The sequence below is a fragment of the Hippopotamus amphibius genome, chromosome 8, assembly GCF_030028045.1.
Source record: "Hippopotamus amphibius kiboko isolate mHipAmp2 chromosome 8, mHipAmp2.hap2, whole genome shotgun sequence".
Lineage (NCBI taxonomy): Eukaryota > Metazoa > Chordata > Mammalia > Artiodactyla > Hippopotamidae > Hippopotamus > Hippopotamus amphibius.
Genome location: NC_080193.1, coordinates 12,736,938 through 12,764,410, shown reverse-complemented (window position 1 = coordinate 12,764,410; position 27,473 = coordinate 12,736,938). Strand labels below are relative to the sequence as shown.

Sequence of the window (27,473 nt, the reverse complement as noted above, 5' to 3'; positions counted from 1 at the left end):
GTGAGGCTTACAGCTCCTGGAGAAGTCACTGTCTTCCTTGTCCTCTCCTAGCCCTGTGACTGGGTAGGCTACCGGCCTTCTCTGAGGTTGTTTCTGCATCTGTAAAATGGGCAGAAGGCTTTTGTGAGAGTACAGTGAGAAGCCGCCCGTCAGGCCCCATTACTCTGGCCCTCATCCTAATTCGGCAGCGTAAGCCGAAGTGGACAGTCTCTAACCCAACCCTGAGCATCAGCTGGATGCCAGCTGCCGAGCTGGGGTGACCAAGATGGGCCTAACACACACCGCTTCCCTAGAGGCTCCCAGGCTGCGGGGACGGGGTTGCGGTTTGGGACTAGCTGAGATGTCACAGCACTAGAAGTGGGCCCTGGGTACAGAATGTTCTGGAGCACAGTGAGGGGAGGCTTTGCAGAGGTAGTGAACCCTGGTTGGGAGGCAGAGGGCTGCCCCTGCCCACCCCCAGTGTCCTCTGGGTCCCCAGGCCTAGGTTCCAGTGTTTTCTTGTTGCAGAGCACAGGCTGTAGGCACGCAGGCTTCAGTAGCTGCAGCACGTGGGGTCTGTAGTTGTGGTGCCCAGGCTTAGTTGCTCCGCGGCGTGCGGGATCTTCCTGGACCAGGGATTGAACCCGTGTCCCCTGCAGTGACAGGCGGATGCTTAACCACTGCGCCACTAGGGAGGTCCCCAGGTTGCAGTGTTAAGAGCAGCCCAGACTGTCCCCAGCAGGCCCTGCCTCTCAGGGGGCTGCTGTCCAGGGTCCTGCCGTCACTTATGCAAAGGAGGCCTGGGAGCTGGGAGGAGGGAGCCAGTAGTTGTAGCAAATAGATTGGATTTGGGGCCAAGAAGTTGTGCGCGCCTGTGCACACCTGTGCTGATTCCAAGCCCCGCTGAGTCCCGCGTCGTCAGGCGGGTCCCCACAGAGCTCACCTCCCGGGCCTCCTTTTGCCCGTTTTTGTTCCTCTTCTGACATGTATCACATACACGGTCCCCTCCCCGGTCCCCGAGCTGTTCCCTTCCACCTGCTCCTCCCTGACGCCCACCCCCCTGCACACTGTTCCCGAAGCTTCCCCAGCTCTCCATCCCCACTGCCTGGGGACTCAGCCGGCCCCCAAGCCCTGGATTTCCTCAGGCTCCGCAGGAAGATGAGCAGAAGGGGAGTGGATGGAGGGCTTTTGTTGTTGTCGTTCACCCCTCCAGCTTCTCTTCTGCAAAGCCCTCCGTTCTCTGTACCAGTCTCGAGGGAGGGGGACGGTGTGTTTTATCTCCCCGCAACCAAGACCCGCACCTCCAGATAAAGGGCTCCGGGTGGGGGGAGGTCCTGAAAAGCTGCTTCCAACTGATAACAGTCTCTGCTGTCAGCCTTGCACGCCGAGAGCCGGGAAGGGGAGGGAGCGGGCGTAAATTCTGCCGCCTGATTATAATGAAGCCCCATGTGGCGGTGCGTGACTGGGTTTTATTGTGCCAACTACAGGTGGAAGCGCATCTCCCCCGCCTCTCCCAGCGCCCTCCAGCCCTCCTTGCTTTCCAAGCCTTCCCCCCAGTCCCCAGCACCCCCATCCCTGCCCCGGCCTCATCCTGCTCTTACTTCTTCCCACTTTCCCGGTTCCTGGTGATGTCATTGGCAGACACCTGTGTGTTTCGCGATACCTCTTTTTTTGCTTCCTAGTCTTTATGTCACCTCCCCACTTGAGGCCAGGGCAGAAGCACTTTTAACAATGACCTTTGGCTTCGACCTTGGCCCTTGGCCATTTCCGCACCTCTCTGGACATGGGCATGGGCCACAGCAGGGCCTGGCCACTTGGGGGGCAGAAGCTCTTCCCCAGGACGTGGCCGGCGGGGACACAGTCCTCACGACTCAGAGCTGTGGCCCTGGCTGTTCTTCTCAACAGCCTGCAGCCGGCTGGCCTGCCTCTCGTGGCGACAAGCCTGTGGAGTTAGGGATTCCCGACATCTTCCTCTGGCCCAGGCACCGTTCTAACTGGGCTTCTGTGTATTAATTCTCATAATTATCTTGCAGGTGGGCCCTGTGATTCTCTTTCCCCTTTTTTGAATGGAAACAAGGAAGCACAGAGAGGTTGAGTGACTTGTGCAGGGTCACATGTCTGGAAAGAGCTGGCCTGTGCCCCGCAGCCGTCAGCTCCCAGGTCTGTGCTCTTAGCTGTGATCTCACAGCTCCTACCAGTCACACTAAGTGCCATCTGTGGAGCAAACCATCATTCACCCATATCTTTGGAGCATCTGCTCTGGGCCTGGTGCTGGGGATGCAGAGGTGACTGAGTCAGATATGGTCCCGTCCTCAGAGAGCTCTGCTTGTAGTTGGGGGACACCAAGAAATGAACCGATAGGCAGTTTCAGAAAGGGACAAGGACTCTGAAGGAACTCTGATGGCAAGTGGCCAGGCCTGTGCTGGGGGCCACTGCACCACTGCCCAGGAAGAGCTCTGAGGGGAGGGCGTTTGAGCTGAGACCTGACAAGAAGCCAGGCCTGGGAAGACGGGGAATGAGCAGAACAGGCAGAGGAGATAGATAGCAAGTGCAAAGGCCCTGTGGCACAGATGGATTTTGGCAGGTTCGGAGGTCAGAATAGAGGCTGGTGCAGCTGGAATGGAGGAGGAGTGGGGACAGATGGCAGAAGCTGGCAGCCAGGGGCACATGCTCACAAGAGACCAGGGAGGAGGCTGCTTGTTCATCTAGACGAGAGGCATTGGTGCCTTGGATCAGGGGCCCAGCATGTGGATGGAGTAGCAGACACTCGTGTTTGCAAAGAGCCGGGCGGGGGTGTAGCTCCGTGTTCTAATTGATGGTGCCTTAGCCAGTCACCCAGGGCCACACAGCTAGTGAGTGGCAGCACCAGGACCCTGACCCAGATCACTGTCGTCTCTAAGGCCATGTACCTTCACTGCTCTGTGCCAGCTTCTGACTGCGGTCTCTGGGCCCCCTTCTCATTTTCTTCAGGCCCCCTTTTTCCAGCAGATCTTCAGACCAGGGTACCATTCGTCTTGTTAGTTCTTCCAGCATCCCAGGGGGAGTTGCAGATTCAGGGAGGTGGTGGCTGGGGACATAGAGGTTTGGAGAAACAGTGGACATCTATCTCTGTGCTGTTGGAGCAAAGCCAGGCTCGTTTAATCATGTCTTTTATTTGAAGCCGAATGTGCCCCTGGATGTTGGGGGTCGGGGCATTGGTTGACTTAATAGAAGTGGGAGGAGCCAGGCCAGCCGCACACCCGGGGAGGTGATAGGTCCTGGCCATCCTTGCAGCCCTCTTTCATTCCCCCTGGGCTGGGACTGAGGGTGACTCACCCACCGGGGAAGGGATCCACTGTTCCTGGGGTGCCAACCGTGACTGCAAGCTCAGCTCAGCTCTGTCACGAAACTCAAACATCACACTTCCCAGGCAGGGAGGGGCCTGCGACCTTTGAAATGGGTGCTTTGAAGCAGACCAGCCCCTGCCCCTGGGACAGGGAGGCAGAAAGGAGTTGCCTCCGGCCCTGCTTACAGTCCCTGAGCTCCTCGGAGCTGTCGTCCTCGTGAGGCTTCGAATCCGTGGGATGCCGCGCTGGAGCTGGCTGCATCCCAGGCCCTTGGGAGAGGCAGAGCAGAGGGTCGCCGGGCTTCGACAGGCCAGAAGTGGGGAGCAGAGCACAAAGGCCCATGAGCTGATTTAAATCAATCTGTTGATCAGTGCCTAGTACAGAAGCCACATGCCACCGGGTTAGTTGCCAAGATTTTTTAAACGTGAGTTTTCCCATAAAAAGCTGGATTTTCAGCTTCTCATGAAAGCTCTGAACCTGTGACCACACTTGGGTTGATCTTCCCACGTGGCAGCACTTGGCTGGTGCCACCAACGGGCTGTCCCTTTAGCCGGCTGTGAGCTCTCCCAGTCACCGCCATGCCCACCACTCTTTTCTCTACAAAAGAAATTTTTTCACTCTCCCATGAACCTCTCTCCCAACGTGAAGATGCCTGAGGTTTAGAGTTCAGATGCAGCGACCTCCAGAACTTTCTGTGGACCACTCGTTTATTGCAGTGTGGCCGCTGTGGTCAGCAATGAGGTAGCATCCTCATAGCACGCAGCCCAGTCCCCGCACGCAGTGGGACATCTGATTGGCGTTCCTTCCTCTCTCCTTTCATCTCCAAGACGTCAGTCGCGAGGAGAGCCAGTGGGATGGGTGTCTTTCACAGCTGAAGGTGATGGTCCTCCTCTGGATTGAAGTTCTCTTTCAGAACCTGGAGTCTTAGCCTCTCTTCATAGCTTTGCTTCCCCACCATTAGTAATACTTTTTCCACCTTGCTTTGCTTTGAAAGTTGGGTTTTGAGGACAAATGGCCACACCACGGAGTCCCTTGTTGGGTAAATTGCATTAGTTTCTTGTGTGGGGGAAGGAGCCTTTATGTAGATTTCTCCTTTTCTGTCCTGGAGCGAGAGTCTGGATTCTGGTTCACCTCTGAGGGAGCGCCAAGGGCGCAGGCTGGCCGTTCAACTGATGTGAAACGGGCAACATCCCTACTGTCGCTGTTTCCATTGGGGCTTGAAAGGGTTGTTTTATGACAAAGTGGTTGAAGTTTAATTAGGACTGGCCAGCAGTAGGCTTGCAAGGGGAGACAGAGATGGCTCTGGTGCTTGGTGTGAGGATGTGGGGGACGGATCTGAAGCCCCAGAAGCTCCCTTGGGCTTGAACTACTTGAACACAAGTGTGTGCAAGAGAGTGGAGTGTCCCCATCAGCTCTGGGCTGGCGTGTGCAGGGCTTAGACCTGAAGGGAGGGATGGGGTACCTGCCCAGAACCGTGAGGGTGGCTGGGCGGGGGTGTGTCTGATGTCTGCCTTAGAGAATGGCTGAGATGTGCTTTGATTTCCCCCGGGGAGGGGGAGGGGAAGGAGCTTCCAAAGCTTGTACATAGGGGGAGGGGTGATAGTCCCCAGACCCTGACCACGTGAAAAACTGGGGAGGTGGACTGAAGTGGAACACATTTTCCCAGCAGCGGAACTTCTCAAGAGGCCACGTCGCTGTTCCCAACCTCGTGAGGCTTCCTTCACCCTCGGGTGACGTCCACACTTTCCACCAGGGCTGAGCAGCCTGAGATGCAGCCATGCACCTGCCCTGCTAACTCGCGCCCTCACCATTGCCCTTCCCTCCCCCTGAAATGCTGTTCCTTCAGAGCGGGCGTGTCCCAGAGGGGTGGGAGTGACAGGATGGAGCCCTTCGTAATCACAGTCTCCAGAAATAACCAGGAGCATGTTCGTTTGTCTTCTTGTGCACGTGTCTGTAAACTCCATGTACAGGATGTACTTGCCGACACGTTGTATGTCATTTTGCATCTTCATCTTTCTCTTAGGCATTGTTCCATGTCTTTAAACATTCTTCGGAAACATCGTTTTTAGCTACATATTAGTCCAGCCTTTGGTGGCGGTATAACTGTCCAAATCTCCTGTTTATGAATATAGTGGGGTTGGTTTTTTTTTGGTTTTTTTTTCAGTTTGTCACTGTTATGTGTAGTTCTGAATTGAATATATGGTGTGTAGATAAAAACCCACTCTTTTATGTACATGTTCCCTGAAGTTATATATACATTGGGGGTTTTAAATGCATGTAGCATCTCTTAGGTTCAAGGGGTGTTTAGAATGTTCTGAGTTTTGCTCCCATTCTGTAATTTTTTTAAGTCGCATTTTAGTTCAAAATGTCACTAAGTGCAGGTTTTTGAGGAGAAAGAACATGTTGCTTACGTGTGCAGCTCATACAATAATTTATTTTGAAGTTCAGATTATACAGGTTATATAATGTGGGTTTGTCTGAGTAACACTTCCTGGGTTTAGGCCTGTGCTTCATGCTTTTTTCTCTTTCAAACAGAGGCAGGAGGCAGCACGGTCTCTCCCCCTCCCCCAGCCCACCCCCCAAGAGTTGCTAAAACCCAGCACAAGCTGGGCTCACAGTGTCCCTTCCTGATGCGGCCCACTCAGAGACAGAACCTCCTGGATCGAGCAGGTTCTGTGCTTCAGGTCCTGGGACTTAGGCAGATAAGACATCATTTAACAGATTTGTGTTTTGGGGGGGCGTGCAGATGGTGAGACCCCAGAAGGTGAAAAGCCACCAGAGGGAGCAGTACATGACGCTTCAGCGAAGATGGAAGAGGAGGAGGAAGAAGAGGAAGAGGAGGAGGAGAGCCTTCCTGGGTGCACTCTGTTTATCAAAAATCTCAACTTCAACACAACTGAGGAGACGCTGAAAGAAGTGAGTGACCGCTCTGCCTGGAGGGAGCGGGCAGGGGTGGGGGACCTGGTCTGCTGATGTGGTCACTGCGTTTATCCCGAAAGGGTGACTCGTGGTGGTGTGTAGATTCACAACCAACAGCCACTTGCTTGACGCCTCCGCCGGGCTGTCCAGTAGACATCTCTCCCGTAGACATCTCACCTAGAGATTTGAGCCCTGGCCAGACTGGCCTGGGGGCTGGGAGGGGTGCCCACATGCACGTGAGGGGACCTGTCGGGATGCAGTGTGAAAACAAAGCCCCTTCTGCACTGGTGTCTGCGAGATTAACCACCCAAAAGTAAACAGCAGCACACCCTCCTGGCTGGAAGGTGCGGGAGACACAGCCTGGAGTGAGCCTGGAGGCGGGCAGCCCTGCCTGACGGACTGAGAGCTTTGCATTCGTGGAAAGGGGGCAGAGGGGAAAGCATGCGGGACTCCACGTAGGCGTTCGGGAAATGCCAAACGATAGGCACTGTGGGGCTTCTAGAAGGAATCTGGCCAGAGATCAGAAAATGGGGTTTCTGGTTCCGAAGGATTGGGGTCTGCAAGCTCCCCACTGCCAGTGGGGAGATTCTCCACTTCTCTAAACTGGGTTTGGCACAGAGTAAATGCTTGATGCCCCCCGCCCTTTTTTTTTTAATTTAATACATGAATTGGTGATTCACAGGCTGACAGCCATGAACTGGTTCTGGAAAGGACCAAGGCCATAAGGATTGAGATGATTGGTTTCTACAAATTCTTTTGAGTTCTGAAATCCTATAGCTGGATTCAGGAGAGGGGACAGGGTCCACTGAGTCCCAGAGGCAGGAAGGGTGAGTGGAAAGGAGGCCAGCCTGCATCGGGAGGGAAGCCCAGGATGTCAGGGAGAGGCAGGAGATCAGAAGCCACCACGCTGAGACCCTCTGGCTAAGTCTCCGATGTGACTGTCCCTTGCCAGGTAGACGAGCCACCACGGCAGCAGAGGCGCCTGGCAAAAGCAGGAGCACTTGAAGGGCAGAGGTTCACTCTCTGGGCCAATGGGAAACCCACCCTTGGACGTTTCCTGGGCTACTTCCTGAATCCATTTTGGTCTGGTTTGAGTTTGCTTTTGCAAACAGGCACACACTAGTAATGTCCAAAGGCTAGATAGCCTTGAAGAGGTCAAACCAGTTTGTGGAGGGTTTGATTTGTATTCCTGCCGCGCTGGCCCTCTTGCGTCTGGTATGGGGACATCGTCAACAGGAACCATTCTTTTCCTGAAAGATACACCCAAGGTTCAACTTCAGAGCATCCTTGGAATTAAAGACCTCCGGAGCTGGAAGGTGCAGCAGCTGGGTCTAGTCCAGGTTCTTCATATTATAGATGTGGAGACTGAGGTTCAGAGAGGTCAGTTCACTGACCTGGGGTCACACAGCATTAGAGGAACTGTGGGGGCAGCATGCAGCTCGCAGGGCTCCTGTCTCAGCGTCTTGTCCGAATGGAGAGTTGTGCTTAGGGGTCAGCCTGCCTGGACTTGGATCCCAGCCTCACTCCTCACTAACAGTGTGACCCTGGGCTGGTCCTTTAGCCTATCTGTGCCTTGGTTTCCCTGTCTGTAAAATGGGGGTGTTAATAAAATTCTCCGTGGAGCTGTTTGGAAGATCTGATTGGAATGAATGAGATCATTCAAGTAAAGTGTTTGACAGTCGGAATACGAGAGTCAGTGGATGTCCGCTGCACGTGGTTCTCTTTCTCTGGTCAGGACCCTCCCTCTCGTCTGCTTCCCCTTCGCTCAGTCGGTGAACAGTGCCTGGCACCTGCCTTTCCCCGGGCCCTGCATGTGCTGTGGAAGACACCGCAGTGAACCAGAGGGACAGGAATTCACACTGGTCAGGTCTCAAATTCTAGCAAGGGAGACAGAAAAAGTAAAGGGAAAAATAGAGCAGAATGTGATTTTTGAAAGTTTTAAAACTTCCTTGATGTTCGGTGCAGGGCAGTGAGAGGGTCAGGACTGGGGTCAGTGGACTGCAGGCTTCCAGAGGCCGGCCCAGCTTCCCCATCGCCTGACCCTCGGTGACTGTCCGCACTGTTGAGTGTCGCAGGTCCTTCCTGGACACCAGGAGTCAGGACCCAGCCCAGCAGCCCTTACAGGGAATCCTAGGAGACCATCCAAGCTACTTAGAGTAGGGTGCAGTGCCTCCAGATATATTTGGGACCACCCCCCTGAGATGATATTAGGGCACATTTGGGGAGCCTAGTGTCTGACCAGGATCCTCACCTGCATGGTGTTTAGAACCTGGGCTTTGGAGCCTGGATCCAAACCTCAGCTCCAGGGCCTCCTAGCTCTGTGACCTGAGTGCATCTCTAACCCCTTGGAGCCTCAGTTTTGTCATCTGAAAAATGGGGGTAGTAACACCTACCTGGTGGAATCACTGCAAGGGCCGGATGAGTTCGTGCAGTGGAGGGCTCAGGTCAGGGCCTGGCCATGGAAGCACATCAGGGGTTAGCGCTGCTCTCACTCCTGCCCTCTCGGCGCCCGCGGTTGCCTAGGTCCCGACACACCGACATCAGTCGTAGGATTAGCCCGGAAACGCTCATGACGCCTGTCGGCATTCTCTTCCAGGTGTTTTCCAAAGTGGGCGTGGTGAAGAGCTGCTCCATCTCCAAGAAGAAGAACAAAGCAGGTATTCCACAGGGGCTCTCAGTCAGAAAGAAACGATCCTGAAAGAAACAGTGTCGCTCTGGGTGGGGGTAAGGGTGTCTTTCGCTCGCTTATCCTGAGGGTCCTCTTGCATTCTGAAGCGTTGGCAGCCCCACACTCTCTCGTCTAAAGTGGCCCTTCTTTCTGGGCCCCCGGAGATTTCTGGTTTCCAGTGGGAGCAGCCGTGCACATCAGGTTCCTCTGAATCTAGACCCTCCACCACCCTGGACTGTCACGGGTGGTTTCAGAGCAGGACAGTTAGTGGGCTGTTCTGCAGCAGAAGCCACTGCCTCCTCCCGGCATCTCTGCGCTCTGGAAATCTCCCAGGGAAGAGCAGGAGCCGACCCACCTTGGGCTTTCCCTCTTCCCTTCCGAGAGAGATGACCCAGACGTTGTACATCTGGAACACTCCACTGACTGCCTGGGCCACGCAGACGCCACCCTCATCTCTCCTGTCAGCCTCGGGCCTTGTCACAAGTCCCTTGGCCTCTGGTCTGTTTCTTCTCCAGCCCCGGCTTCCTGCAGGTGATGGACCAGCCATCAGTCCTTGCCCTCTCACAGTCGTGCAGTCCCCATGCCTTCAATTTGGCGGGATTCGTAGAGAGGCCGTGTGGGATGGCCCACGGCTGTGTCCTAGGAGACAAATGAGCTAGTGGTTACAGCAACAAGGGACCTGGTAGAGGGGGCCCAGCTGGACAGGAGCCCAGCACGGGGGTCTTCACATCAGATCGAGACTTGGAGGGTAGGGAGACAGAGCCGTCAGCTGGCGGGAGCGGGGTGTGCAGATGAAGGAGGCAGGAGAGGGCTATAGTAGCAGGTTGGGACTGTATCGAAGAGGCACATGGACCTGGAAGGTCAGCTGATTCCAGATCACAGAATGGCTTTCTGCCAGACAGAGGAGTCTGGGCTTTTTCCGAGAGGTGCCTTGAAGAGTTTGAAGCAGACACGTGACATAGAATTTGGGGGGTTCCTTGTATTCGTTTGGTAGCACTGCCACCACGAACTAGATGACGTTTACCACAGAAGTTTGTTACCCACAATTCTTGAAGCCGGAAGTCCCGAATCAAGGTGTGGGCAGGGTTGGTTCGTTCTGAGGGCCAGGCCTCTGTTCTAGCCTCTCTCCTTGGCCTGTAGGTGACCGTCGTCATGTTCACATGGCATTGTCCTTATGTACACCTGTCCTGTGTTCAGATCCCACCACCACCCTTCTTCTTTTTTATAAGGACCGCAGTCACATTGCATTAGGGCTTAACCTCATGACCTCATTTTTAACTTGATTACCTCTGTAAAGAACGTTTCTCCAAATAAGGCCACCTTCTGAGATATGGGGGTGAGGACCTTAAGTGTACACACGGCGGGGGGGTGGGACACAGTTCAAACCACGGCGTCCCTGTTCCCCAGGAACCGCAGATGTAGCTTGGGCTACAAGAAAAGGCAGCTAAGTACGAAACGAACGCCGTGGAGACTCGGTTGTGCGGGGGTTTGGGAAAAAGAGGTGACCCCTGACGTCTGGGGGGTGAGACAGGCTGGCAGAGGGGTCCCCAGCTCCACGCGGGGCTCTGCCTGTGGGTTGTAGTGTTGCTGTGCCCCTCTGCGGAGCCGGCCTCTCGGCCCTCAGGAGCACTCTTCAGGGCGCCTTAGAACAGTTATCTGATCTTTCAGTGTGGTGAGCAGCTCTTGAAACCTACACTCTCTTTTTCAAGAGCCTGAATTTGAGAGCCCTGCTCTCTGGGCTCATCTCAGTTTGGGGGGAGTGTAGATGGTGTCTGTTATCAGGGAGGGTCTCAGCAGGAACCAGAAAGCACGCTCAGCTGGGCTCGTCGGGGAAGGGACCAGGTGCACAGGGGTGGGCTGGGCTGAGGGGACTGTCGAGGCAGTGGGCCATGTGGGAGAACACCCCTCCCCTCCTGAGCCCAGAGGCTGCGGGAAGGGAGTGGTGTGACCAGAGCCATAGAAGAAGGGCCACCAGCAGAGCCGAGGGTGCGGGTTGGACACTGGCGCTGCCAGAACCACACCAAACTGGGAGGGTGATGGGGTGTATGGAGAGAGCCAGGGTCCCAACTCTCTCTCCTCCACCCGCCCATCTCAAATCAGGGCTTCCCATTGGGTAAACCAAACAGGAGACCAGAAGGCCCCGGAGCCCAGGTCCTGCTGACATCAGCGTCCCAGGGCAGGAGAAGGGCGGGATGGAGCTGCACAGCGTCCGTGACTCGGTGATGAACTTGACTCTCTGTGTAGTTGCCTTTTACATGCTTGTATGGCGCTTTGTAAATATCTTACGTGCACAGACCCATGCACACTGACCCACCACCCACAACCTTGACCCCCAGAACAGAGCTTTCACGTCTGTTGAAAAACAAATACTGAAAGTCACCACGGGGTGGCGCTGCCCGTCAGCCAGCAGTTCTGTCTGAGCCTCCCTCCTGTCGCCCACAGAGCCACGCCCGGGCTGCTTTCGGAATTTCTTCCTGCATTGCACCCTCGTTTTATAACACGTGGTTGTGAGTGGACATGCAGGCGGGGGGCACGTGGCAGGGGCAGTGCCTCGCAAACAACACAGACGCAAAGAGGAGGACCCCTGCATCAGCAGTGGTGAACCCGGCCTCATTTGGGCCCGTCAGCCTTGAGCCAGCCCTCTCTGGGTTCAGCTGTGAAAAAAGTAGAGAATAAAATTAGTTAACCAGCATGAACCACTGGGGCGGAGGCATGCATCACATTTTGTGTCCAAAGAGCAAGATGTAATGAGAGATCTTATTCTTCCAGATTTACGTGCAGGAAGCAAGATTCCCTGTAAATTTTGGAGCTACCCCTGGCTGTCTGAACCCTTGCTACTCGTGACCCAGCAATAGGGGACCAGAGGAGTCCTAATCACACAGTCACGTCCTCCCTGTCCCAACCTGATGTCTGACACCCAGGAACCAGGTGTAACTGGATGGTCAGAAATGCTTTGTAAAGAGTAAGCCTTTGGCGCACTTGGCTTTGATGCGTGTGTCCGTTTTATGCATTCTGTGTGGAAGCAGGGGACTGCCCGGGTAGAGGTTTAGCCGCTTGTCGCGACGAGGGTCATCCCTCCCTCCTGAAGGCGGAATTCTGTTAGGAAGCTAATTATCATGCTGCTCATGTGTTAATTGATAGTCAGCTGGGCCTCAGGTGGCGGCGCTGTAACCTCGCCGGCTGGTTCTTCAAGACGACGAGTGGTAAATGGCAGGCCAGGAGCTGGGATCTTTGGGGGAGCGGAGAGGCGCATGAAGAAATGAGAGCGGGGACATCCAGGGGCCCCTCGGAGCCCTTGAACTTGGCCTGGGGCACCGTCTTCATTTTCCTCCCCGCCCGGCACCCTGGTACGATTCCCACCTCTCTCTTTCAGGAGCGCTGCTCTCCATGGGGTTTGGATTCGTGGAATACAGGAAGCCGGAGCAGGCCCAGAAAGCTCTCAAGCAGCTCCAGGTAAGTGGGGAGTCTCAGCCAAGGTCCACGGGGACACGAGGCAGGTGGTGGGGTGTCCCGTCAGTGCTCTAAAACTGAGCAGGAATGCATGTCAGTCCACATCTCCCCAGGCCCGTCGCTTTCTCCAGTTCCCTAGGGAACTGCGGCCCAAGGCCTTGAATCTTCCTCTGCTCTGCACAGTCACTACAGTGCGTTCATTCAATCTGCAGCTCTCGATCGAGAGCCTAGTGTGTGCCAGGCTTCGGGGAGACGGGTGAAGCAGACCTCTGAAGAAATACGCCAAGACCAGGTCGTGAGAAGTGCTTGGATACAGACAAAGCAGGCACTGGGGTGGGGGGAGGGCTATGTTAGATGTCGTGGTCAGGAGAGGCCTTTCTGAGGACATGACAGTTGAGCTGACACCTAGTTGAGAAGAAGGAGTCCACTACACAGAGATCTGGGGGTGGACAAAGATCTTGGAACAGCATGTGCAAAGGGTCTGGGGCAGGAACTCTAAGGCAGGAGTGAGCTTACTGTGTTCGAGAAGCAGAGAGAAGCTAGTATGGCAGGAACAGGGTACAGGGTGGGAGGCATGTGGAGCCAGATCTTGTAGACCTTGTAAGGACTGTGGAATTTAGCATAGAGGCAGTGCCATCCCATCAGAGGACGTGGAGCACTTTGGGGAAGGATCTGATTGCTGCTGCAGAACAGTCTCTCCAGCTGCTGTGCGGAGGGTGGATCGTAGGAGGGCAGGTGGGAGACCATGGAGTCCTCCAGGCACAGGTCAGGGTAGAGGCAGTGAAGGTGGGCAGAAGAGGGCTGAACACAGAGGTGTTTGGGACACAGACTCCTGTCCTACTCAGAAGGGAGTGATGCCCTCCTGCTGGGTCAAAGTGCAGGGACAGATCAGGGCCCTGGATGGCAGGAGGGGAGCAGAGTGGCCTGGGATTGGCGCCACCCCAAAGTGGGCCAGGCCTCAGCTGAAGACAGTGTCCTCAGCCCCTGCCCTGATGCTGCACAGCCCCAGGACCTTCGGTGGCAGGAAGGGGACAAGGAGCAGTGCTTTCTCACACGCCTTTCTTTCTGGAGGCCCACTTGCTCCCCGCTGTCACTTGCCACCCCTCTTTCGGGGTGGGGGGGCACCTCGAACAGGCCGGATGTTCGTGATTGTGCCACTTGAATAGGCTTCTATATTCAGGGGCCACGGAAGGGCTCCAAGGGTCCAGGATCCCTTTTAAACCCTATTCAGAACATCACGTGTCTGTGCAGGCTCTCCAGGCAGCAGCAGCAGAAGCTAGAGTTGACCAGGGCCAAGTTTAAAAGCCAGGGCATAGCAGGCCGCCCTCCCTCCTGGCTCCCGTTCTGTCTGAGACGTGCACTTGGGCCTGCACGGCTGCGCTGGGTACGGGGTGGAAAGGGCGCCCATACAGGACCACCTCCCTGGGGAGCCTGGCTCCCTCATAGGGACCCTCCAGGCAACTGTGTCTGTTCCAGTAGAGCTTGCTGGTCAAGGGAAAGGCCTTGGAGTTATAGGAAGCTTAGCAAGTAGCTGATATGCTTGTTTTTATAGAATTTTGATGACCCTCCCCTTGGCATGAGGCAACGTCCTGGAAGGACAGAACTGGGTTTGGGTGGGGTGCTGGGGAGCGGATGGCCTCTGGGGCCTCCGCTCGAACTTGGAAAGGCTCTCTGCTCTCCACCGCACAAGCCCACGGGGCCAGGCCAGCTGTGCAAACTAGCGACCAGGCCAGCATCACCCAGAACAGAACCTGGGCACCCCCACCCCGACCCCCACCCCCATCCAACGGGGCGGCCACTTCTTGGCCTCAGCCAGCTACTGCCTCGTGGGCATACCAGGTCTTCTCTGGGTTTTTTTTGTTTTGTTTGTTGTTTTTGCAAAAGACACCGGAAATTCAACTTTGTCATTAGATCCCATGTACTCCTTTAACTGGATTTCAGCTCTGCACGCCCAGTGGTCCATCCTTCTCTTCCGTGTAATTCAAGAGTCTGTCAGATTCCACTTTGCACACAGTACAGTTATGTTCTGTGCCTCAGTGTGGGCTACATACGGGCATGTTGCCGCAAAGAACTGTGCATATGAAGCTCCGTGTGCTGTATTTTATGGGAGATTTAAAAGACTTTCAAGGGTAATTTTGCTAATACACCAGTTTTGCCTTAAGGGACCTATGTTAGAGCCTAGCTTTAGACGCATCTCCACTGTGATTTAGAATTTTTTTTCAACCGCATACAATCCAAACCGAACTCTCTCTCTGCAAGCCAGACCAGAGAGGCTTACTTTGCCTGAAAAACGATTAGAAACAATGGAAAATTCCGTGGCCCTCGAATGGCTTAAAGGTCAAGGCCCACTCGTGGCTCGAGAGGACTTGGAAGGCTGGGTCTCCGTAACTACCAGCTGCTGCCTGGGCTCGGCAGGAGCCACTTCTGGGAAAAAGCCTTCTCTGTCCTTGACTCCAGCGGGCTTCTCTGCCTGGGAACAGTCAGTCCCCCCTTAAAGTTCCCTTTCCCCTCGCTCAGCCAAAGCCCGCTCCGGTGAAGACAGGGCTACGGGTGAGTGTTCCTAAGAGGACAGAGGGATAGGCCGTGTTGTCTCATCTCTCAGGGTCACATCGTGGACGGCCACAAGCTGGAAGTGAGGATCTCAGAACGAGCCACCAGGTGAGTCTCCACTACCCCCCCGCTTCCCTGGATCTCAGTCCGTCCCTTTTGCTCTGGTGCTGGTGTCCTGGAGGGTGTCTCACGGCCCTTTAACTCCCTTCCCCACCGGCCCCCTCTCACCCCTGGGGCCCCTTCCTAATTAGGGAGATGTCCCGCGTGCCAGCTCCGATACGCATTTCCCTGGTAAACTGGGACTGCACCAGTGCCCAGGGTGCGGGGATGTGTTCGTACACATTTGCTATAACACAAGGAACACAGGCTGGAGAAACAAGTAAAACCCACTTATCTGGGTGGTAGAAATAAACCAGAGGAGTAGCGAGTTGCTGGAGCTTTGGACGAACCAGAAGCAGCGATGAAACCTACATGTCCCGCGTTGTGGGGCTTTCTTTCTTGGAGCTGGACAGTGGTGCCCAGAGACGGCCTCCACTTAATTTGAAAGAGGTTCAGTAGGTGTTAGAGGTGGAGACAGACCACTGGACCCAGTGATCAGTTTCCTGAAGTATTGGAGGTCTTCCGGGAGTTTTAGTTTTGCCCCTACATTGTACCCACTTGCTCGTCCTAATTGAACTAATAACACTGGAGGTGCTTTGAACAGTGCCCGGCATGTAACACGTGCCCGGGGTCAGCCTTTATCGTGTTGTCGTTGTCAGTCCCATCTATCCGCCTCAGGTGATGAAGTGACCGCCTCTAACAATCCTCGGGCTGGTTTAAGATATTTATTTGATGGTTTTCAGCAAGTCAGTCATTTGTTGTGGTCGTTGAGCAGATTAGCTGCCAGTGAGCTGACCTGAAGCTGCTGCTATTCCTTCCTTCTCTCTCTCTTTTTTAATGCTACCTATGAAGCCAGCCTCGGCCACCTCTGGTGGTATCCACCCACCCCGGTCCATGCCATGCTCAGCATCCTTAACCAGAAGAAGGCTTGGTGGGAGCCCCCAGAAGCTAGCGGGGGTTCCTGAGCCATGACTTAAGAGTGAGAGTCCAAGCTTTAAGCTCCACAGCTTTGGGTTCTAATCCAGGGGCTGTGTGACCTTGGGCAGATGACTTTTTTGCCTGTAAAGTGACATATGAAAGCTGGAGGTTGTACCTGAAGCATCTAGCACGTGCCCAGCACGTGGTCCCTCAGCCAGTCGTGCTGGTCTTTCTTCTCAGCCCCCTGAGTCCAGGGAGTCAGGCTGAAGTCACCTTGCAGGCTCTCAATTCCTAAGCAGTGTTCATCTATGCTTTTCTTTTATTCGACAAAAAATTGCAGAAAGCCTGCCAGGCACCAGGCACTCTTCGCAGGAGCTGGGGAGGGAGTTTGCTCGTGGGATTTACATTGCAGGGCACTGCTATTTGATAGAAGCTTCTGCAATGATGAAAACATCCTATAATGTTCTACATCTGCACTGCCCAGTGTGGTAGCCACTCGGCACGTGTGGCATTTGAGGACTTGAAATGTGGTGGGTACCACTGTGTTAAGTATCTATCACTGCATAACCAGGTATCCCGAAACTTAACAGCTTAAAACAACAAACATTTATTATCTCACAATTCCTGAGGGTCAGGAATTCAGGAGCAGCTTCACCGGGATGTTCCATCTTGGGGTCTCTTATGAGGTCGTGGCCAAGATGTTGGCCAGGGCTGCAGTCTCGTCTGAAGGCTCAGCTGGGGTTGAGGGACCTGCTTCCAGGATGGCACTCACATGGCTGTTGGCAGGAGGCCTCAGTTTCTCACCATACTGGCCTCTCCTAAGGCTTGCACGAGTGTCCTCATAGCACAGCAGCTGGTTTCCCCCGGAGCAAGTGATCCCAGAGAGAACAGGGAGTAAGCAGCAGTATCTTCTGTGACCTAGTCTCAGAGTAGGAGGGGAGTACACAAAGGCATGAGTCCGAAGGGGCAGGGGCCATTGGGGACCATCTTGGAGGCTGGCTAGCCCAGCAGCCGAGGAGTTTAATTTTTAATCTTGGGTCCTTTTAATATCAATTTAACTGCTGGCCACGTGCAGCTGGTGGCTACTGGATCAGACAGCACAGCTCTAGAGGACAGACGATAAAGAGACATGTGAGTAAATATGGAATACACTCTTGGGTAGTGATGAGAGTGCCAGGAACAAGAATCGAGCAGGCATGGCGGGGGTGGGGGGGGGATGCTGTTTTCGTGGAGACCATAGGGAGGAGGTGACGTGGAGCAGACTTAAAGGAAGTGAGTCATAACTGCAGTCATTATAGTAAGGGCTGCCGTTTACGGGGTGCTTACCCTGTGCTAGACGCGGTACAAAAGTGTTTTGACGTGTCTTTCATTAAATCCTCGAATAATCCGATGAGGCTTGTACTATTGCTGGGCCTGTTACACAGTTGAGAAAACTGAGGCCCAGAGAGGCCAAGTAATAACTTGCCCAAGATTGGTCTTCCCTGGTGGTCTAGTGGTTAGACTCCACACTTCCAATGCAGGAGGCGCCGGTTCGATCCCTGGTCAGGAAACTAAGATCCCACGTGCAGCACACCACGGCCCACACAAACAATCGCCATGACGAGAACTTGCCCAAGGTCACACAGACACTAAGTGCCGACGGCCATTCGCACCCAGGTAGTCAGCTCACAGCCATGCGTGTGGCCCTCGCCTGCTTCGGTGGAGAGAAGGTTTCCCTGGAGGAGCAGGGGGACAGGTTTGGGGTGGCCTTGAACCTCGGTGGTTGGAGACTGCCCCAGGCCCCTGGATGCTGTGGCTTTGGGTTAGTGATGAAATGTCTCCAACAAGACCTTGGGACCAGCCAGAGTCTTTCTGGGCATCTCGAAAGAAAGAGACAGAGGAGACTGGGTTTGGGGAGAAACTGGCCCCACCCTCATCAGAGTTCTCTCCTCAAGTCTGTGCTAGTCCCTGCGTGTCTCAGATGAAGGGCAGCAGACGCCCCAGGGTAGGATGTTGACGGGACATCCACAGCTGCCGGGGGCAGATGATAATTAGGCTGCGTGCCACCCAGGGGAGCCCACCTTCCTCGCCTTGCCTCTCAGCTGCGTCCACGCAGACTCGTCGAGTCCCTCACCTGAAGAGAGGACAAGAGCATCGGTGCTGGGGGGAGGCGGGTAGTGGAGCCAGTGGAGGGCAGCCGTTGCCGAGGCCCCAGATAACCTGAAACCTTTCCCCCGACCCTCCAGGCCAGCCCCGACATCCGCTCGGAAGAAACAAGTGGCCAGAAAGCAGACCACCTCCAAGATCCTGGTGCGGAACATCCCCTTCCAGGCTGACAGCCGTGAGATCCGCGAGCTCTTCAGGTGAGAGGCGCCGGTCTGGTCTGAAGGGCCGTCATGTGGGTGGGAGCCTGCTGGGCCTTGGGGTCGACAGTCTGCCGAAGGCCTACGTGGTGGCCTCTCAGAGGTCATCTCCTGGCTGCCTCTGATGAATCTCCCTTAATCTCAGACACCGCTCTCCAGAGCACTGGGCAGAAAAGTGTCCAAACAGGGCGGTCACTCTTCTCCATCCCTACCAGCGACCTGCAGGAGGGGCAGGAGCCCAGGCAGCTGAAGCCCAGCTCTGCCCATGAGCTGCCTGAAATCCCGCCGCCCAGGGCATCTTTTGGTCTAAGCCAGTTGCCCACCGCCTTCTCTGCACATTCGAATCACCTGGTGACTTCTATAAACACACCTTCGCTCAGGCTCCACCCCCAGAGTTGGATTCTGGGGGTCAGGGGTGGAGCTCAGACCTTAGTATTTGGATCGTATCTCCCCAGGGGATTCTAACATCCAGCCCAGGTTGGGGACTACTGGTCTACATTGCTGTCTATGGAAAGCCTGCCTAAATACCACAGTCCAGCAGCAGCCGCTAGCACGGGAGTCAAAACTCAGAGATCTCTCGGGGGCCAGGCAGGAAACGGCCTGGGAGAGCAGCCTGGGTGGGGACCGATGGGCTGGAGGGCCAGCGGTGACGTACGGCAGGGCCGTGTATGTTGTAGGACCAGTTCTTCCCGTGTTTGAAAGAGAGCCTGGCAGTCTGGGTTCTTAGGGGCAGGAAGCAGGCAACTAATTCACTCTCTAAAAACACTTCATAGGAGACAGAGTCTGTCCATGGGCCGGATGTAACCCAAGGGCCACGCGTCTGCAACCCCCTGGGCCAGTACATTACACTGTTTGGCTTTTCAGATAACGTTAGGTATCACCCAGCACCGAGACCTGGATGAAAAATATCGTTAGGGAGAGGGCATGGGGGGACACATTTAAAGCCAGGGTGTTCTCCAGGCGTGTGCTGCGTGGCACAGAAAACAGGCCACTTAGCTCTCAGAACCTAAGGGCAGATGACATTGGCCCCAACCAAGCAGATTGTGGAGGCTTGGCATCAACCTAAGAGGATTCTGGGAACCTACAGCTCCGTGGCCTGCACGGGAGTGAACGTTTAGGATGCTGCATACCAGACCTTGGTCGTTTAACCTGTATTTGTCCAGTTCTGGCGTGAAGATCAGGAGAGCTAAACCCCGATTAGGACTTACCAGTTAGCATCTTGCCAGGTCAGCTGTGGATGCAAAATATAAGTCCTAGATTTTGGAGACTAGAAAGTACTGCGTGGGCCCAAAAGTTCATTCGGGTTTTTCTGTAACGAACTTTTGGGCCAACCCAATATGTATCATCTTTGTGTGAAATCTGCCCTCTTTGCTCTTACTCCGTGGTTTAAAGGATGGGGTTTGATTTGCCTTAAAAACCCCTGTCCTCCTCCCTGCCGTTCTAAACCACACGGGCGTACAGTTCATTAACAAGGCGTGATTAGCCTGGTGTGGACGCAGAGGACGCCGGCCCTGTGGGTTTCTGAGTAGCAGGGTCTTAGCTGTGATCCCGGCGCCCCCTGCGTGGTCGTAACAGCCTGGTAAGATGGGGTTGCAATCTGGGGGGCTGTTTTCCATCTCCCGGCATCTGGGGAGACGAGTCAGGAGTGAGGTCACCACCACGAGAAGGTACGTATCCCGAGCCTCGCGCGGCCGCTGGTTTCAACACACTCCTGCTTTTTAGAGAGTCCACTTTCAGAACTGCCAGGTCAACACGGGATTGCTCCGAGCGGCACGTGTTGATCAGGAAACAGCATCCCGCCGAGATGACAGTTTCGCGTGGTTCCGCGGTCTGTTGAGGATGACACTTACCCAGGGAAACAAAAGACTGCGCGGGGAAGGGAAAAGCGCTTTTGTCTGAACTCGCGTTTTATGTTTATTTTGAGGAGACAGGGAATTAGGGTCCCCCGAACATCGTCACGTGTGGTGTCTCTTCTTCCTGCCATTGTTCTGGGGGCAGTTGTCATCAACCCCTGGAAACCCAGAGCCTTCTCGGAGCCTGGCTTTGTTGTGGGTTCCGGCCTGGGGTTTGAGGCCGTTCGGAGCATGGGCGGCAGGGGTCGCTGTGAGCCTTCTCAGGGAGGCAAGCTCGGCCAGGAAAGCACAGACCCAGTTTCAGACAAAGCCAGTGGCCAGCGAAGGTCAGAGCCAGGGGAAGATGTCAGGGTTTAGGGGAACCAGTCCGGTCCATTTTGCCAGGCAGTTTTCCTGGACTTATTCTACCAGGCGTAATCAGAATCACAGCCCACTGTGTGTTGGGCTCTGCTGCGAGCTTTCCTATGCTGTGTCTTTTATGAAGCAGCAGAGCAGTGCTGCAGAGGAGGGATGCTGTTATCCCTCAGTAGAACCACCGTCCCGCACGTGTGTTGTTTGTACCGGGCACTGTGCTAGGCACCCGGCACGCAGCCGTTTCAGGAGAGACAGGCTTCTCTCTCAAGGAATTCACAGTGAAGGACCAGGAGGGAAAGTGCTGGAGACAGTCGCACAGAGACACACCCAGGGGGAGTGCCGAGCCATGGGAGAGCACGGTCTGGTTCTTGCTGGGGGCAGCGGCTTCTCAGCCGAGGCAGCGTTTGCCTGCGCCTTTCCTGGAGGCCAGCAGCCTTCCCCCTGGGGCCTCACTGCAGCAGACCCCAACCGCTGAAACCCAGCCTGACAGGTGCCAAAAGGCCCTGCAGATCCAGCCTCTGCAGGACCGTCCTCTAGGACAACGCGAGGCTCGCCCTTTAGCAACGTCGGAGTGTAGACACAGCAGTGGACGAGCAGACAGCAGTTCTCTCTCTGCCGCCCCCTTTCTGGGCCTCAGTTTCCCCTGGATAAAATAATAGTCGTAATACTGTGGACAACATGTGCTATGGACTTGGATAATGATGCTATAGAGATAAATACTAGCGTTTACCATTATCCCGAGGCAGATTTTTGGAGCCCGGCCTCTGTGCCAGGCACTGTGAGCTGAAGCGCTTTGCCTGATCTCGGCCCCGTAGAGCCGTGGTCGTCATCTCCACTTCCTGTGAAGAAACCAGCGGCGGAGCCCAGGGTCCTACCCACTGGGTCGTCAGACGGCTCGGGCTGGCACCCCACTCCCTCACCACGTGGCTGCCTCCGGGGCTGTTAAAAGGATTAAGTGAGATTATATGTGTGGGGCACTTAATACAGCGCCTGGTACAGAGTGGGTAGTGAACCAGCGTTAACTGTGGTTACTAAACATCACAAAGCCAGTGGCTCCAGGCTTTGAACCCAGGGCAGGTCTGACTCTCGACAGAGCCTGTGCCTTTCATAGCAGGGCCGAACCCTTGGAAGTTCTCTGCAGCATATCCTTTTTTTTTTTTTCCCTCTTTTCCCCAATTATCTCCCTCCCACCCCCCCAACTCCAGTCCTCTCCCCCTTCAGCTAGGTTCTGGGGCAGAGAGAGAGTGTAACGAGGCGAGACATGGGCCGAGCTGGTCCACCTCTAGCCCCGAAAGGAGATGGTGGAGGACAAACCGGGGTTCCCCACACTGTGCGGGGGGTGCGCATGGATTCAGGGAGCAAGCTCCTCACCCCACAGCCAGAGCAAGGATGGGAACGGCCTTCAGCACCCCCAGCAGGTGCCTGTACGTCAGTATCGATTCCAGAAGAAGAAAGACATAAAGCACACGTCCCCCTGCTCTCTGGGTTGGCCCTGGGGTAGGTGTGTGTGCACGTGTGCCTGCCTGTGTGTGTTTTGCTAAGTCGTTTTTTTATTCTTTTCCCGCCTCCATCCGAAAGCCTGGATTTGAAAGTCCCCAGGGCAGAGAGGCGGTTCGGAGAACAGCCCCCTGGGTGCCTCCATAGGGCCCAAGTCCGTTCACTCAGTGGAAGTCCCCGCAATCAAGGGTGCCCGTCCTGATGCGCAGGCCTGTGTGCGCAGAGCCAAGGCCTTTGATGGAAGGGTCTTGTTCCCGCCCACATTTCAAGTGATGGGAACCAGGGGACTAGCGCCTGCGAACACTTAGGAGCCTCGGGCACTGGGCTGACCACATCCCAGGCACTCACGGTAGCAGTGTATCTTCAGAACAGCCCAGCCTGCTGGAACTACTGTTGTGCCTGTATTCTAGATGAGGAAACTGAGGCACAGAGAGGTCAAGGTGCTGTTGCAAAAAGGACCCTTACCTCCCTCATTTCTTTTGTACGCCAAGGGAAGCCTTGATTTGAGCCACCTGGTTTCTGGGAGGCAGTGATCTTCTGAGAAAGAGGTTCTCCAGACAGGGCTGGCCTCCTGACCATCTGACCTGTGTGTCCCTCAAGGCCCCATACCTGGTCCCATGCTCTCCTGTCGCCATGTTGAAATTCCTAATTTTCCAACAAGGGGCCTTAAATTCTCACTTTATACTGGGCCCAGCAAACTACATAGCCAATCCTGCCTGCAAACCAGTGGAAAGATCAGGAGATTCGGAGCCAGAGTGTCGTTTGGCAGTCGGCCAGCCTCAGTTTCCCCATCTGCAGGAGGGGATTGAAAGTCACGCCCGCTTCCTCCCCGCCCAGGTAGTGAAAGGCTCACCTGAGGGACAGTTGCTGCCAGTGATTCAGTGCCTCTCTCCTCACTGCCCCGCTCCTTAGAGCAACGGTCCCCAACCTTTTGGCACCAAGGACTGGTTTCGTGGAAGACCATTTTTCCATGGACCGGGGTGGGGTCCAGGGGATGGTTCAGGCAGTAATGCGAATGCTGGGGAGTGATGGGGAATGGCAGGTGAAGTGGTGGGGGGGTGGGGGATTAGGAACCCCTGCCTTAGAGCAAAGCTTGCAAATTAGCAGGTAGATGCGGTCTCTGATGTGGCTTATTTGGGCCCACACGGTGTTGGGGACAGGGTGGGGGGGCGAGTTGGTGTCCCATATTCGCAAAGCACGGTGTTTCACATCCAACCCCGGTTTCTGACTCAGGGGGGAGAAATCGAAAGATCTGACTCTATCAGGCCTGGTTCCTATGTGGCCTTAGCTGTTGCTCTCATGTCGGCTGCTCACTTTGGACAGGACATTTGCTCTTGGACTTACCTCCCGGCTCACTTCACTCTTTCTTACCCACCAGCCTGGTAGACATAGAGCTTATGATTCCTCCCTGAGCGTCACAGCAAATGTGGGGACTAGACAGCCCCTCTCTGCCCCCTCCCCATCCTCCGACTTTACTTACAGGTGCCCTCAAATAATGTATCACATTCAGCAATCCTGCCCCTCAAAGACTGGCTCTGATTTGTAAAATGTCCACAGTACAGAGGCATCCTTTTTAGGTGATGATCATGGTGTAGCTAAAGTCTTCAGTGCAGTAAGATTAAGGACATGCAGCCTTGGGTCCAGCCCGCCTAGGTTCATGTCCCAGCTCCACCACTTCCTAGCTGTGTGACCTTAGGCAAATCACTTACCCTCTCTGTGCCTCCATTGCCTCATCTGGAAAATGGGCATAGACCTCCAAACGACATTCACCCTCAGAAGACAGTTACGAAGAACAGTGCCTGGCATGGAGCAAGCAGAGTTAGCTGGAATTCTTGCTGTTGGAAATGAGGCCTTCAGCTCACCTTTCCACCGGCTCACTCCTGACCCCCCAGGCAGGGTAGTTTGGCCAGTCCTCTTCTCCCTCAGCCCCCGTTCCTGTTCCCCCCAGCCCACCTCACAGCTCCCCTGGGAGTGCTGTCCATGCGGTTGTTTCATGTCCCTTGTCCCCCCCCCCCCCCCCCCCCACCTCCAGACATGCTATCTGGTTCACTGCAGTGGCCACAGGCCTGTGGTATATAGATGGTTCTCAGGAAGTGTTTGCTGAGCACGTAGATTTAACTGTGCAAAGCCTTCCTCTGTGGAATCTGATAAAGATAGGACATGTGAGACACAGAGAGGTTAAGAAGTTTGCCCAGGGTCACACAGCTCTGCAGTGACATAGCCAGGTCTCTCTCTCTAGAGCCCTCTCACCCCCAGGAAATGTCCCCTGGAGGTCAGGGGTGTCAGGTGGGAGCCACTAACAGAAACGCCACCACATTGGGGCGGCTGGGCTTCGGCTATAGTCTACAGATGGAGAGCTTTCCATCTGAGCCGTTTCTCCCCTTCCTCAGAGGTGCGAACCACCTGCCAGAGGTGTGAATGGGTGAGCTCACAACAGGTGTCTGGAGACCTTAATTACTCAGCCTGCATCTCCTGTCCCCGGCGCACCTGTTGTGCCCGCTTTGTGGGCAGCGTCCGCCCATCCACAGCCTCCTCTTCTCCTCATTTCCTCTCGCGGTGACCGTGACCATGACCATGGAGGGAGGGCTGAGGACAGCTTGCCTGCCCTGCGCTCCCCCCTCGTCCCCCGCCCAGAGGCGGGGTCACTGCCCATTTAACTCCTGGTTGCCGGCAGCACTTTTCCAAAAGCTTCGAGTTCTGTAACCTGCTCTCCACGGAGGTGCAGGACACATGGGGCCACTTCCTGTTCGCCTGGGAGAAGCTCTGCAAAGAACAGGCTCGGGCAGTTCGCGAGATCTAGCCTGGACCATTCCAGAACGGGGGTGGGTGGGGAAGAGATAACCCTCAGCCAGGTTCTGAAAGGGGGGTGGGGTAAGGAGGGCGCAGCTGTCCCCAGGTGCCCACCCCATGTCATCTCCCGCCAAGTGCACCCCCATGAGCGACCCTGAAAGCAAGGCACTGCATCCGTTGATCAGACCCAGCCACACTCATTCATCATCATGTTGTCCGTGGCTGCTTTCACACTGCAGCGGCAGAGTTGCGTGGTTATGACCAAGACCAGAGGACCCACAAGGTTATAAAATACTATCTGCCCCTTTATGGGGAAAGTTTGCTGACCCCTAGACTAAATTAAACCCAGGGCCTGTGGGGAGATGGGGCATGCCCTAAGGGGTTTTGATTCTGTCTTCTAGTTTTAATTACACACATAAGGTACTTATTTCTTCCCCCTTTTATGAAACATACAAGCATTGCAGGTAAAGCTAGAGCCCCACTGAAGACAAGATGTGCGGTCTCAGCTCAAAGAATTGCAGTGTTCATTTCTGCAAACCACATCCCTGCTCTGACCCATTTTCTCATCAGGACTATCCCTGCTCCTCCAACTTTGCTGAGGTTTTTTTTTTTTTTTTTTTGGTTTGCTTTGTTGTAGGACTGTTTTTTACAAGCAGTTTTAGGTTTACAACAAAACTGAGATATGGAGATTTCCCACGTACCTCGTCGCCCCCGTGCGTATGTTAGCCTTCCTCACTACCCGCATCCCCACTGGAGTGGGACATTTGGACTCAGTGAGTGTGTGGTTTGCAGCGTTTTGTCTTTTTCAGATAACAGATGCTCCTGGGAACATTTTTGCGTATGTCCGTTGGTGGCCATGTGCATGCTTTTCTATAGGGTGTACCTGTAGGAGTGGAATTACTGGGTCGTGGGGTGTGCGTATTTCAACTTCAGTAAATATTGCCCAGCAGGTTTCCGAAGTAGCTATATCAGTTTTCACTTCCTCCATCAGTTTGAGTGTTCTGGTTGCCCCCGGTCCTCATCAACACTTGGTTGTGTCTGTCTTTCTCTTTTTAGGCTTGTCTGGTGAGTGTATAATGGCATCATCACGTGATTTTAATTTGTGCTTCCCTGATGGCTAAGGAAATCACATGTTTTTTCATACGTTTATGATGATTTGGATATACTCTTTTGTGGAACGCCTATTCAAGTTTTTTGCCCATGTTTTTTAATTGGGTGGTCTGATTTTTTTTCTTATTAATCTTCTTAATTATTTCTTACATAATTATATACTCTGGATTCAAGTCCTTTGGTGGATATATGATCCCATCCCCTCCCTCTCCCATTCTGTGGGTAGCTTAGTGGTGTCCTTGGATAAATTGAGTCTCTTAGTTTTAAATATTGTCAATTTGTCATTTCTTCCCTTCTTGGTTAGAACTTTTTGTGTCCTATTTAAGAAATCTTTGCCTCTTGCAAGCTCATGAGGACAGTCTCCTATGTTTTCCTCTAAAATCTTCGACCTTTCACATGTAGGTATGCAATCCATCTGGAATTGATTTCTGTGTATGGCGTGAGGTAGAGATCAAGGGATATTTTTTTTCCCACCCGGATATTCAATTGGCCCAACATCATTTATTGCAAAGACCATTCTTTCCCCTCTGCTCTGCAGTATTGATTTTGTCATAAATCAGGTGACTGTGTATGCGCGGGTCTGTTTCTGGACTCTCTAATCTGTTCCATGGGTCTATTTGTCTACCCTTGTGCCAATATGCACTGTCTTAATTACTGTGGCTTTGTAATAGCTTGCTCTGTGGTGTCTTTGTTCTTGAAGACTGCCTCGGCTATTCTCGGCCCTGTGCTCTTCAGGTCTCTGGGTTTTATTCCTCAGCTGTTAGAGGTCCTGAGCAGAGAGAGTGGTGAGAGCTGACTTAAATCTGTAAAAGATCTTGTGAGGAGACCTGAGGGGAGGTTTTTGCAGTCCCCTGGGCCAGAAATAATCGTGGCTTGGACCAAGTGTCAGCCGTGGAAGTTGGGTGCTGGATTGGTGTGGGGGTGCATTTTCAGAATCCTGCTGGTGGCTGCATGGAGGACTGTGATGCAAACAGGAGTCGAGGACGACCCCTAAATTTGGGTCCTAAACACCGAGCTGGATGATCTGGGGGCAGGGCAGTCCAAGGGAGGCGTCAGCCCCACTCTGCACGCCCACCCTTTCCTCGCCCGCAATGCCTCACACGTGACTGGGGCCACAGTGCGGTGCCGGAGCCGCACTGCTCAGCTGATCTGTCCACATGCGTGTGTGCGTGCGTGCGTTTGGGGGCTTGGGGCCGCCTGTCAGCTGCGTGGATGCCGCTATGGCCGTGGCATTGCTCCGTCCACATCCCTCATGGGCGTGTTCTCTGCCGTGAGAGGGAGGACTGCTGACAGTACTCCGGATGTTCGCACAGCCCTTACCAGCAGGCCCTGCCGGGCCTGAAGTGCCTTTGTGCTCGCGATTTCATTTGTTCCTCCCCCACCAGCCTGGGGAAAGCCGCCGATGAGGCAGATGGCTGCCCGGCCATAAAACCCCGAGCAGGCGGCAGAGTCGGGTTCCTGCTCTCAGTCACCCCCTTTCTCTGCGGCCTTTCCCATCACAAATTCAAGGGATAGAGACGGGCCTCTTCTCACATATCCACGTAGCTCGTATCTATTAAGTCCTTATAATATGCCTGTGATTTTCCGTGTCTGTCATGCTTATCAAGACCAATCTACA

General features: G+C 54.5%; 1 protein-coding gene across 3 annotated transcripts in view; it reads left to right on the top strand.

Moving 5' to 3' along the window:
* Positions 1-27,473, top strand: part of RBM19 (RNA binding motif protein 19) — a 120,427-nt gene that overhangs the window by 24,859 nt on the left and 68,095 nt on the right. For all 3 annotated transcript variants that reach the window (XM_057745876.1, XM_057745875.1, XM_057745874.1), the window contains exons 17-21: positions 6,052-6,221; positions 8,821-8,881; positions 12,266-12,345; positions 14,945-15,000; positions 18,135-18,251. In XM_057745876.1, the coding sequence (XP_057601859.1) occupies positions 6,052-6,221; positions 8,821-8,881; positions 12,266-12,345; positions 14,945-15,000; positions 18,135-18,251 (484 nt within the window). The remainder of the gene's footprint in view (positions 1-6,051; positions 6,222-8,820; positions 8,882-12,265; positions 12,346-14,944; positions 15,001-18,134; positions 18,252-27,473) is intronic.